Genomic DNA, 11,949 nt, shown 5'->3' with positions numbered 1-11,949 from the left:
TTTAAGTGTGTAAAGAGGTTTTTTTTTTTTTCTTTTTAACTTAAGTACACTACAGAAGAAACTGGAAGAACATGACCAAATCTGACAAAATATCCTGCATGGTACCATCCACTATGTCCGGTTATAGTACTCTTCTCAAAATATTGCTTGTTCCCTTTCCAAAAAAATCTCTTTAGCAAACAATAAAAACTCCCTTCAGAAAAACTAATTCAACTTTTAAGTTGAATTTTAAAAATTGGTCCTTACTCATGTCCAGATTAAACAGATTTTTAAATCTAGTGAAAACCTTGTTAACAAGAATGAAATTGTTTTGCTAATAAAAAATCTTTGCAGTATAAAATTATGTGATCATATATTCAAAATTAAAACATTCTAGTATTTACTCCTCCTTAGGGAATATTTTATGAACATTTTCTTTTAAATTATACTCCTATCACTGAATTTTTGTTGCGTTTGAAAGACACATTTACTAAAGATTATAAAGGAAGCTAGTAAATAAAAACAATTATACAAATCTACTGTAGTCACATTGTTTTACATTAGGTCTTCTAATGAGTTTCTGGCAGACCTAGGTTTTGCAATTCACATATCACAGCATTTTAAAGTTACAAAATGAAATGTCCATATGTTAATTCAGCTTGAAAAAATACCTATTCCTGGGGTACCTGGGTGGCTCAGCTGGTTAAGCGTCCAACTCTTGGTTTCCACTCCTGTCGTGATCTCCTGGTTGTGAGATCAAACCCCACGTCCAGCTCTGGGATGACAGACAGCATGGATCCTGCTTGGGATTCTTTCTTTGCTCCTTGCCAGCTAGCACACACTCACTCTCTCTCTCTCTCTCTCAAAATAAATAAACATTAAAACAAAACAAAACAAACAAACCCTGTTCCTGGAGCACCTGGGTGGCTCAGTCAGTTAAACCTCCCACCTCAGCTCAGGTCATGATATCACGGTTCATGGGTCCGAGCCCTGCATCAGGCTCTGTGCTGACAGCTCAGAGCCTGGAGCCTGCTTCAGATTCTGTGTCTCCCTCCCTCCCTCAGGCCCTCCCCTGCTCTCTCCCTGTCTCTCAAAAATAAACATTAACAAAAACAAAAACCTGTTCCTAATACTGTGTCTAATGCCTGAGACAATGAATTGGCAGTCAACTACCTATAATACCATTGGCCACAGATTCTGCTGAAACATTTTATTCATGTTTCTTAATATTATGAAACTTTTTACTAAAAGTACAATGTCAGAATGATCACAGTTGGAGCCCAAAGTCAGTTTGAACCCTGAAGAATTTCTTTGATATCTTCTATTACTGAAAACAACTCTGGTTTTGAATAAGATGCTTCAGAGGAAAAGCCTGCTAGAATGAAAATCCTAAATATATTTTATAAATATCAGATAATACAGAGAACAAATGCAAAGAAGGTAAACAAAACAAAATACTCTTCAATTCTGAATTTGGCTTTTATTTTAAAATACATTTAGCATGGAGATACCATAGGACAGAAAATAATAAATCACAAAGAAATGGAGTATTTTCAAATACCTTTTAAGCTAGATATAAAAATTAATAAGATAGCATAGACCCAAATTATGGGAAGTAGTTCCTAAAATTCAATTCATTAAACACATTTTGAAAGAAAAGTTCTTTGCACATTTTCCAACGTACCGATATGTTCCTAAGTGCCTCGGTTTCGACTAACAGCTAAAGATCCCAAATTTAGTTGTTTTACTTAAAATTATCATATTCAATCTTGGTAAAAATTACCATGTCCCTAAATTCTCAATCGGAATTATAAAAATATGAGTTCAAATAGTTATGCTGTCCAAAATAGAAACATCTTAAGTGATACTTCTGGATAATCAGACAGATATTGCACTAAAGTCAGTAATTCCATACCTGATGCTCATTTATATGGAAAGTTAATTCTCTTAAGAAAAACTTACTACAAATAAACTTAATGTTAACCTAATTACAATTACACTTCAAAATATAAAGGCACAGACAGAAGAAAGAAATGTTTAATACCCAAATTTTCCACTGTGAAAATAATAAAAATTGAAAAAATAATAGGATCTAAAATACTGATACTTTCAGATTTTATAATTTACCTTAAGTAGCTAATAAATGGGTATTAAAAGTTAACACTGCTAAATCCAATCCTTTCCAAATAATTTAGAAAAACGGTTTGTTTATAAATTAAGTGTGTGCATTGTCCCATCTATAAATTTCAATTACATTTCCATTCATTGGAAGTATCTACCTGCAGTATAAACAATCAAGACAATGTACAAAAAATATATCTTGTTCCTAAAACTTACAATGCACAGGAAAATACCTACAAAAATGGAAATATTTATCCATTTAGCTACCCAATAAATTAGTGAGAAAGTTTAACCCATTCCACATTTCTTTCCAAACAAAGGCTAAAGAATTGAGGGTGGCTTGCTTCTAGCCCTGTTAAGTTTGACATGTATTTTTAAAACATTTGCCTGATTATATGTAACTTAAGATAAAGATAGTATCTTATTTTTGTATCACAGTATACATGGCATTTCTTAATTCAGCAACAGAAAGGCACAATTAGCAAGCAATAAAATTCAGTACCTGAATTATTAAACTGATGTCCAGAACAACTGCAAATAAAGTACATTCAACACAGTGTACAGAATTGAAAAAAAAAAAAAAAACCCTAATTTTTCTGAAAATTTGGTCCATTAAAAATGCCTCCCATGCTCAACATCATGGGTAACATGAAAGGTGACGGCAGTGTAAAAAGAGGCAGTAAAACATTATGTGGTGGCATATGAATTCTGGTCTAGTAATTACGCAATTCAATTAGGAAATGGTTCCCATAGTAAATAAATGTTAAATATATCTGTTAATAACAACGTGCCTGTACTAAATCCAAATATACCGGCACACTGTTTGCATATTATTATTGATTTTATAATACAGCCCCACAGTTTAAAATAACTTAGGTATATTATTTCATATATAACATACATTAGATACATAATTGTACATTATGTATCTTAATATATATTATATATAACTCGAATTCATAACAGCATAAAACTCTCCAAACGTTACATGAACATTCTAAATGGATACTTATCATTTTCTCAGTGTTGAAATAGCTCAGCTCACCTAAAACAATATCTGGATGTGCAATGATAAAATGCACTGACTCTTACGAATTTACTTAAATAATTATTTAAGTTAAATTCCTGCAAAAGCCTAACTCTGATTTGGCTTTTAACTAGGATATATTTTTGGATATCAGTAACTGATACCCTCCTTTCTTATAAACAGTATTTTTGCATCAAGAGATACCAATAAAGAAAAATAGATAAGGAACCAAAAATGTGATAGAGAAACCAACCATCCCATAGGTAATATACCGATAAGGAAGTTCAACTTCCATGTGTTGTCTTGCTTTTCGAATATCATCACATGGTATACTGAAGATTTTACAGGCTAAAGGAATGGTGATCCTTTTCATTATATCTCTGACTATTAGTACAAATACCATCCCGATGAGGATCCGCAGTATGGCTTTTCCAAACATAGTCACGGTAATGGGGGGCAGAGCTAATGGTAGTATATCCAGAGAAGGATCTAACATTAGCCCCACGTTATGGCTAACATGAGATCCACATGCAATTCCAGCACCACTTCCTAGAATCTCAGCTGTGTCTCCTCGGGATGTACTCCAGGTGTCAAGAGTGAAAGAAAAGATCCCCAAGGCTAAATGAAGCCCGATGATGATTAATGGAGCATATTTGTGAGTTTGGTTGAAGTCGTCAATCAGGTCCACAAACGGATAGAAGATAGCTAAGATTAAAATGGTATATAGGAATCCGGCAATAATATCCTGGGAAAAGAGAAAAGTAAAGTTGTTCAGCATAACACTCTTTTTGACATTTAAAAACATAGATTTCACATTTTCAATGTTAATACAGATTCTTTAGATGTCACATTTTCAAACTTTACTGACCATATAATAAATACTAAACATTTAGTGATAATAAAAAGATTAATTTGATAATAATAATGAAAGTATTATGTTTTTGGGGCGCCTGGGTGGCCCACTCATTTGCACATCTGACTCTTGACTTCGGTTCAGGCCCAGATCTCATGGTTCATGTGATCAAGCCCTATGTCGGGCTCTGTGCTGACAGTGCACAGCTTGCTTGGGATTCTCTCTCTCCCTCTCTCTTTACCCCTTGCCTGCTTGTGCTCATGCATGTGCATGCATGCCCTCTCTCTCAAAATAAACATTTAAAAGTTATGTTTTCATAATTCTACCTTTTTATAAACTAACTACATATATACTATATAAGATTTATATTTAAATCCTTAACAATAAACTCTGCCTAAATTGTGTAGTTTTTTTTTACTTTTTTAAAAAATTATTTATTTTATTTAGGAGAGCGAGTGGGGGCACCTAGGTGGCTCAGTGGGTTAAGCGTCTGACTTCAGCTCAGGTCATGATCTCACAGTTTGTGAGTTCGAGCCCCGTGTCAGGCTCTGTGCAGACAGCTCAGAGCCTGGAGCCTGCTTCAGATTCTCTGTCTCCCTCTCTCTCTGCCCCTCCCTTGCTCACGCTCTGTCTCTGTCTCTCAAAAAATGAATAAACGTTAAAAAAAAATTTTTTTTTAAAGGAGAGAGAATGCAAGCAGGGCAGGGGCAGAAAGAGATGTGGAGAGAGTGAATCCCTAGCAGGCTCTGCACCTGCAGTGTGGAGCCCAACGCAGCGCTGGAAACCCATGAACCATGAGATCATGACTTGAGCAGAAACCAAGAGTCTTAAGTGTCTTACTTAACCAACTGAGTCATCCAGGTGCCCCATGTGTAGTTTTGATTTCTGGGAAATTACACAGCTGACCCTTAAACAATGTGAGGATTGGGGTGGCCACCCCACATACAGTCAAAAACTCATATATAACTTTGACTCCCCCAAAACTCAACTACTAATAGCCTACTACTGACCTGAAGCCTTACCAATAATAAACATCAACTAACACATATAATTAATGCTATACATGTTATATACTGTATTCTTACAGTAAAGTAAGAGAAATAAAAGAGTAAAGAGAAATAGAGTAAAGAGAAATAAAAATGTTAAGGAAATCATAAGAGAAAAGATTCAGTACTATAAAAAATCTGCATATAAGTAGACCCATGCAACTCAAATCCATGTTGTTAAAGGGTCAACTGTAGTTGCCTCATGTTTTTCTGTCTTAAAATTTTTATTAGGTAATAACTGATACATAGAAAAAGATACGTAGAGTGTATATGAAGTTATAAAATTCATATCTATGAAATCACTGCTGCAAAAAAGATAATAATATTACCAGTACTTTGAATCTTTTGTATGCTGTCTCCCAACTCTATCACTCTGTATCCTCCACAAAGGCAATTATAAACCTGAGTTTTGGCTGAATAAATACAGTAAAACCTTGGGTTGTGAATAACTTGTTCTGCAAGTGTTCAAACATTTCTAATAAATTTTAATTTGATAAACGAGTGATGTCCTGCAATACAAGTAGTACATGATGCCGAATGTCACATGATCATAACTGAGCCAATGGTTTTTGAAATTCGCTTTGATATATGAGTGCTTCAGATTACAAGCATGTTTCTGGAACAAATTATGCTCACAAACCAAGGTTCTACTGCACTTGTTAAAAGCTTTCATCACATATCTCCAAACAAACAAAAAATGATCTAGTTTTGCTTCTTTCTGAGCTTATAAAAATGTTATATAGTGCACAGTTCAAGATTCATTCCTTATATGTAGTTGTAGGTCATTTACTTTCCCAACTGTGTAATACTTCGCTGTGTAATACTTATTCATTCTTCCACTGGTGGTCATTTAAATTGTTCATAGGTTTTGGATTAGTTTATTGGCTATGGTTGAGCTTGAGTGCTTTCTTAATTAGTATCTCTTCTTAAACCAACCAGGAATATTATAACCAGTGCAACCATTTTTTTTGTTTCAATGTTGCCTGGTGTGGGCAAGAGTTTCCTAGAAACAGAATGGCAGAATCATAGGGTATGTGCATGTTCCATTTTATAAGATTAAAAATTTCCCAAATGTTCGTAAAAATTTACATCCCATCAGTTCTGCATTTCTTGATGTTTAAATTGCATTTTCCTGATTTTTTATAAGATTATGAGTTATTCCTTTTCTCTGTAATGTATATTTGTGTCTTTTTGTAACCATTCTTTTAGATTTTTTTTCTTGTTGATTTACATGATTTTTTTCATATGGTATTCATATATAAATCCTTTATCAATGAAATCTCTTATCAATAACATGTTCTGTAAACATCTTTTTTTGGATTTTGTAGCTTGCCTTTTCATTTTCTTTATGGCACCTTTTAGTGAAGAGAAGTTCTAAATTTAATGTAGTCATATTTATCATTGTATCTTGTTTAAGAAAGCCCTCTCTGCCACAAAATCATAAAGGTATACTATTCAAAAAGTTTTTAAGTTTGCCTTCCACATTTAAGACTTAAGTATATCCTCAAACTCTTGCCATTGTCCTCATTGTGCAGAAGTTCAATGACTTTGTCATGGATCAGTGAAGTTAACAGTACAATGCACTGTTCTAAACTATGTAAAATTCTAAATCAGAATACTGTGGAATAGAAGAAGGGCTGAAGGTACAGACAATTCCTAAAGAGAGTAAGAACTGAATGTGCAGCTAAAAATTTTGAAGAATTTAAGTTCTTTAGCCACCACCTTCCTGGGAAGCGTATCACACTGTAGACACTCAAATATTTATTGGACGAATAAATGAATCCCTTACATGAATCTATTCTAACAAAATCTACTAAATTACTTGTAAGTGAATCTTTACTCTGTTTTCAACAATTTCATTACAGGCATCATTAAAAAAAAACATTTTAAAAATTTATTTCTATATAGAACAAGTTTTTCCTGATATTTTCCAATTCTAAAAATATGAAATGAGATTTAAAAGCAATTGTGTTCTCTTTATATAAGTGACTGCTTTCATAGTAGGTCGAAGAAAAATATAAGCAATTAACAAAATGTTTATCAAATTATGAACTAAAGCAGTATCACTTGTGTATTCAAACTTCTTAGAAGGCATATAAAGCATTTCATATCTGGCTTCTGCCTATCCTAACACTTCAATGCCAGGGGCCCCTGGCTGGCTCAGGCAGTAGAGCATATGACTCTTGATCTCGGAGTTCTAAGTTCGAGCCCCACGATGGGTATAGAGATTACTTAATAAAAAGAATCTTAAACACAAAACGCTTCAATGCCAGGTCCCATAATGAATTTTAGACTATTTCTCTCATCTTGGAATTATCTTTCCTCCTCTATTTTAGGAAAACCATTACATATCCTTTGAGACTCTGCTCAGGCACCTCTCTTCTCCATAAACTTTCTCTTCTCCTACCCCATAATAAGGAATTCCCTCCTCTTTACCTCCATAGCATCTGCTACAAAAGTTACCACATTGTTTTCCATTTTTTGCTTTCTATTTCTATTAGAAAACCAAAGGTTCACAACCTCTGTGCCCTTTAGAAGTCACTAAACAACTTTATAAATATTGATGCCTGGGCCAATCCTCAGAGATTCTGATTTAACTGAATTGAAGTGCGAGTAGGGCATCAATTTTTTTTTTAATGTATATTTATTTTTGAGAGAGAGAGAACAAGCAGTGGAGGGGCAGTGAGGGAGGGAGAAAGAGAATCCCAAGTAGGGTCCACACTGTCAGCACAGAGCCCAGTGTGGGGCTTGAACTCAATGAACAGTGATCATGACCTAACCAACTGAGCCACCCAGGCACCCTGGGCATCAACTTCTTTCTAAAAAAAAAAGAAAAAAAAAGAAAGAAAGAAAAGAGCTCCCCAGAGGCATCTGAGTGGCTCCATCGGTTAAGTTTCGGCCTAGGTCATGATCTCACCATTCGTGTGAGTTTGAGCCCCATGTCGGGCTCTGTGCTGACAACTCAGAGCCTGGAGCCTGCTTCGGATTCTGTGTCTCTCTCTCTGCCCCCTCCTCCACTCGCATTCTGTCTCTCAAAAATAAATAAAAATGTTAAAAAGTATTTTTTTTAAAAGATAAAAATTTTAAAAAAGCTCCCCAGTGATTCTGTTGTGCAGCTCCAGTTGAGGAACCACTGCATTACATATTTACATTACATATTACCTATTTAGACAGCGATCTCTCAAAAGCAAAGTCTTTATCTTATTTATACATATACCCAATGGCTGGCACACAGTAAGTAGGCAATAAATATTTGTTTAGTTAAACTGAGACAGAAATTCTTTAGATTCATCATATTGACTATATAATCCTGCTTGATAAGAACTCTGTATGAGAAACAGATGAAACATAATTTCTTCATTTTAGGCTAAAGACATTTTCAGGGAATAACAGTTTCTACACCGAAAACACTGAAAATACTAAAAATGCCTTTTTTTCCCCTTTCAAGGAGTGTTCAAATTTAATAAAAATTTATGGTTACATTAGCCATTTTTTTTGTTTTATTTTATGTTATTTTAATGTTTATTTATTTATTTTGGGAGAGGAAGAGAGGGCGACAGAAAAGGCCAACCAGGCTCCATGCTGTCAGCACAGTGGGGCTTAAATCCACAAACCATGAGATCATGACCTGGGCCGAAATCACGAGTCGGACGGTTAACTGACTGAGCCACCCAGGTGCCCCTGGCCAGTTTTTAAATAAAGAAAACTGGACTAATGTCATAGACCTAAGCATTTAATCTGATGGATTAAAGGTGCTCAATATATTTTGTTGAAAAAAAAATGAATATTCAGCATTAGGAATTATATACTGGAGTGAAAAACTAAATTTTCAAATTTTTTTAACATGAGGTCTTCCATGAAAACTCAGATACATACTAAAAGTTACCTAAGAATTCTTATTAATTGAATTTTACTGCAGTTACTCAAAGATTCCAAAAGTGACCCAAATTCTGACCACACTTGTGGATACGGAGACCTCAAATTATGACTGTCAGACCTCTATTCTTCATATTTCAGATCACTAATTTCCATAGAATTACACTTTTATGAGGGTATAGTCCTTTGGTTGCTATCCTACCCTTTCTTCCCTACGATGTAATTAAAGGCACAGATCTTGTGAAATAACTACAGAATTTTGGCTATCAGAATAGAAGCTGTTGCTTTATTTCTTATTTAAATTTCATGATAGGGCGCCTGGGTGGCTCAGTTCATTGAGCATCCGACTTTGGCTCAGGTCATGATCTCACGCCTCAAATCCAGTTCACTGCTGTTAGCACACAGCCTGCTTTGGATCCTCTGTCCCCCTTTCCCTCTGCCCCTCCGTCCTGCATCTCAAAAATGTTTTATTTAACATTAAAAAAAATAAATTTCGTGATTGATTCAAAAACTTTCAGAATATGCTAATGTGGAAATGTCTGAGCCTTGTAATTCTCAGTATGTGTACCAAGTTATAAGTTTTAAATGACAATTGATGTTATTTACATAAAACCATATATAATAAATTTACTGTAAAGTTAAGTGAAAGGAAGGGTTAATAGCTCTGAAGTTAGCTGGTTTTTTTATAGTTTTTTCTTACTATAGATATAAGTAGATGTTCATTCCTATAAAATGCTTATAGTACTTTATTTATTTTAATGTTTATTTATTTTTGAGACAGAGAGAGACAAAGCATAAACGGGGGAGGGTCAGAGAGAGAGGGAAACACAGAATCTGAAACAGGCTCCAAGTCCTGAGCTGTCAGCACAGAGCCTGACGTGGAGCTCAAACTCACGGACCATGAGATCATGACCTGAGCCGAAGTCGGAGGCTTAACCGACTGAGCCACCCAGGAGCCCGCTTATAGTACTTTAGAAAATGAAAAACTTAATCAATTAAATGACTTTTAAAGACATTCCTACATTTGACCACTTTTTAAAGTTTTTTTCATGTTTATTTCTTTATTGGGATTTAGAATACCAAGCAGGCTCTGCACTGTCAGCACAGAGTCCAATGTGGGGCTTGATCTCAAGAAGTGTGAGATCTTGACCCAAGCCGAAATTGAGTCAGACGCCTAACCAGATGAGCCACCCAGGCACCCCCTATTTTTTTTAAGTTTTAATTTATTCTTTAGTTAAGTAATCTCTACACCCAAAATGGGGCTTGAACTCACAACCCTGAGATCAAGAGTAACACTTCTCTGAGCCAGCCAGGTGCCCCTACATTTGATCACGTTAAGAATTCTTAAAAATAATTCAAAACAATTATAATTCCAGAAATATATTTCGGTATGACACAAAATATCCAAAATTTGTTGTCCTCAATTTTTTTTGTAGAGCTCCATGAATATTAAACTAGATTGTTTCATGACTCTATACAAATTTACCTCCCTTTCTGATTATTAGTTATTTATATTATCCTGAATAGTGAGGGCAAACTGAGGCACCTAGGTGTCTCAGTTGGTTAAGCATCTGACTCTTGGTTTGGGCTCAGATCATGATCTCGTAGTTCATGAGTTCGAGCCCCATGTCGGGCTCTCCTGTCAGTGCAGAGCCCGCTTTGGATTCTCTCTCTCTGCCCCTCCCCTGCTTGCTCTCTCTCAAAATAAATAAATAAACTTAAAAAAATAGTAAGGGCAAACTGAACTTCCAAGCAACAGAACCAGAAGGAAGGAAGGAATTAATTCAGGGCATAAACATGCTAGCTATCACTGTGATATCAATTTAATGTATGACATTAAAATGTATACTAAGTGGTTTTAAGCATTACAGCACAAAGTATGTAATAAAGGAAAGTTAATGTTAAAGGTAGCAAAAACAACTTAAATTAGCAAATTAAAAAAAAAAAACCTTAGCACATAATTTTAGATACTAATCACAGATAACTTAATATTCCCTCAAAGTTAATAGATAATTACACATTTGAATGGAATATTCAAGGTTATCAAATTTATGGAAGGAAGAAGGTATCAAGTACCATAAATTCAACACAGATTTATTACATATTAAGTCTAAACTTTTATCCTTTTCATTTCTTCCGATCAGGAAATAGACCTAGAGAGGCTGCTGATTTGCTGAGATTAGAATTCCAGGCTCCTATGATATCCTAGTGAGTTGCTGGGGTGTTTTCAATTATAATATTTTATTTTATTTTATGTTGAGAGAGAGAGCACACGCACAAATGGGGGAGAGGGGCAGAGGCAGAGAGAGAGAATCTTCATGAGATCGAGAGAATCGACATGGGGGCTCGATTCCATGACCCTGGGATCGTGACCTGAGCCAAAATCAAGAGTTGGACGCTCAACCGACTGAGCCACCAGGCACCTCAATTATAACATATTTTAGGTGTCCTGCTTCTTATTTCAATATGCTAGTACACTACTATAAGTGCACTGTTAAGGACAGATTTTGGAATATTTACCTTTAATTAAAATTCAGATTTAATACGCGATCATTATAGGAAAACTAGTAAATACAAATAATAACAAGTAGGTGGTGGTGTTTTGTTTTTTTTTTTTACATTTTATTCATTTTTGAGCGACAGAGACAGAGTGTGAGCAGGGGAGAGGTAGAGAGAAAGGAAGACGCAGAATCTGAAGCAGGCTTCAGGCTCTGAGCTGTCAGCACAGAGCCTAATGCAGAGCTTGAAAGACAAATCATGAGATCATGACCTGAGCCAAAGTTGGACGCTTAACTGACTGAGTCACCCAGGTGCCCCAATAAGCAGTTATTACCCAGGTACAGTTACTATTAAAACTCTCAATGTTTATTGCTCTAGATCTTTCTCTCTAACATGTTTTTGGATTTTGGGGGTTTTTTGTGTGTGTATATGGTTGGTTTGATTTTATTTCTTCTTATAAAAATGGGTTTGAGGTGTACTTACTACTTTATAATCTCATAATATCTTTCTTTTTTTTTTTTTTTTTTTTTTTTTTTTTTTTTTTTTAT

General features: G+C 34.9%; 1 protein-coding gene across 1 annotated transcript in view; it reads right to left on the bottom strand.

Moving 5' to 3' along the window:
* Positions 1 to 1,525: 1,525 nt before the first annotated feature.
* The window catches only part of SGPP1 (sphingosine-1-phosphate phosphatase 1), a 35,279-nt gene continuing 24,855 nt past the window's right edge, over positions 1,526 to 11,949 (bottom strand). The window contains exon 3 of the mRNA XM_049612650.1: positions 1,526 to 3,872. Coding sequence (XP_049468607.1) covers positions 3,321 to 3,872 — 552 coding nt within the window. The 3' untranslated portion in view covers positions 1,526 to 3,320. The remainder of the gene's footprint in view (positions 3,873 to 11,949) is intronic.

The sequence above is a fragment of the Panthera uncia genome (assembly GCF_023721935.1).
Source record: "Panthera uncia isolate 11264 chromosome B3 unlocalized genomic scaffold, Puncia_PCG_1.0 HiC_scaffold_1, whole genome shotgun sequence".
Taxonomy (NCBI): domain Eukaryota; kingdom Metazoa; phylum Chordata; class Mammalia; order Carnivora; family Felidae; genus Panthera; species Panthera uncia.
This window is presented reverse-complemented; position numbering and strand designations above follow the sequence as displayed.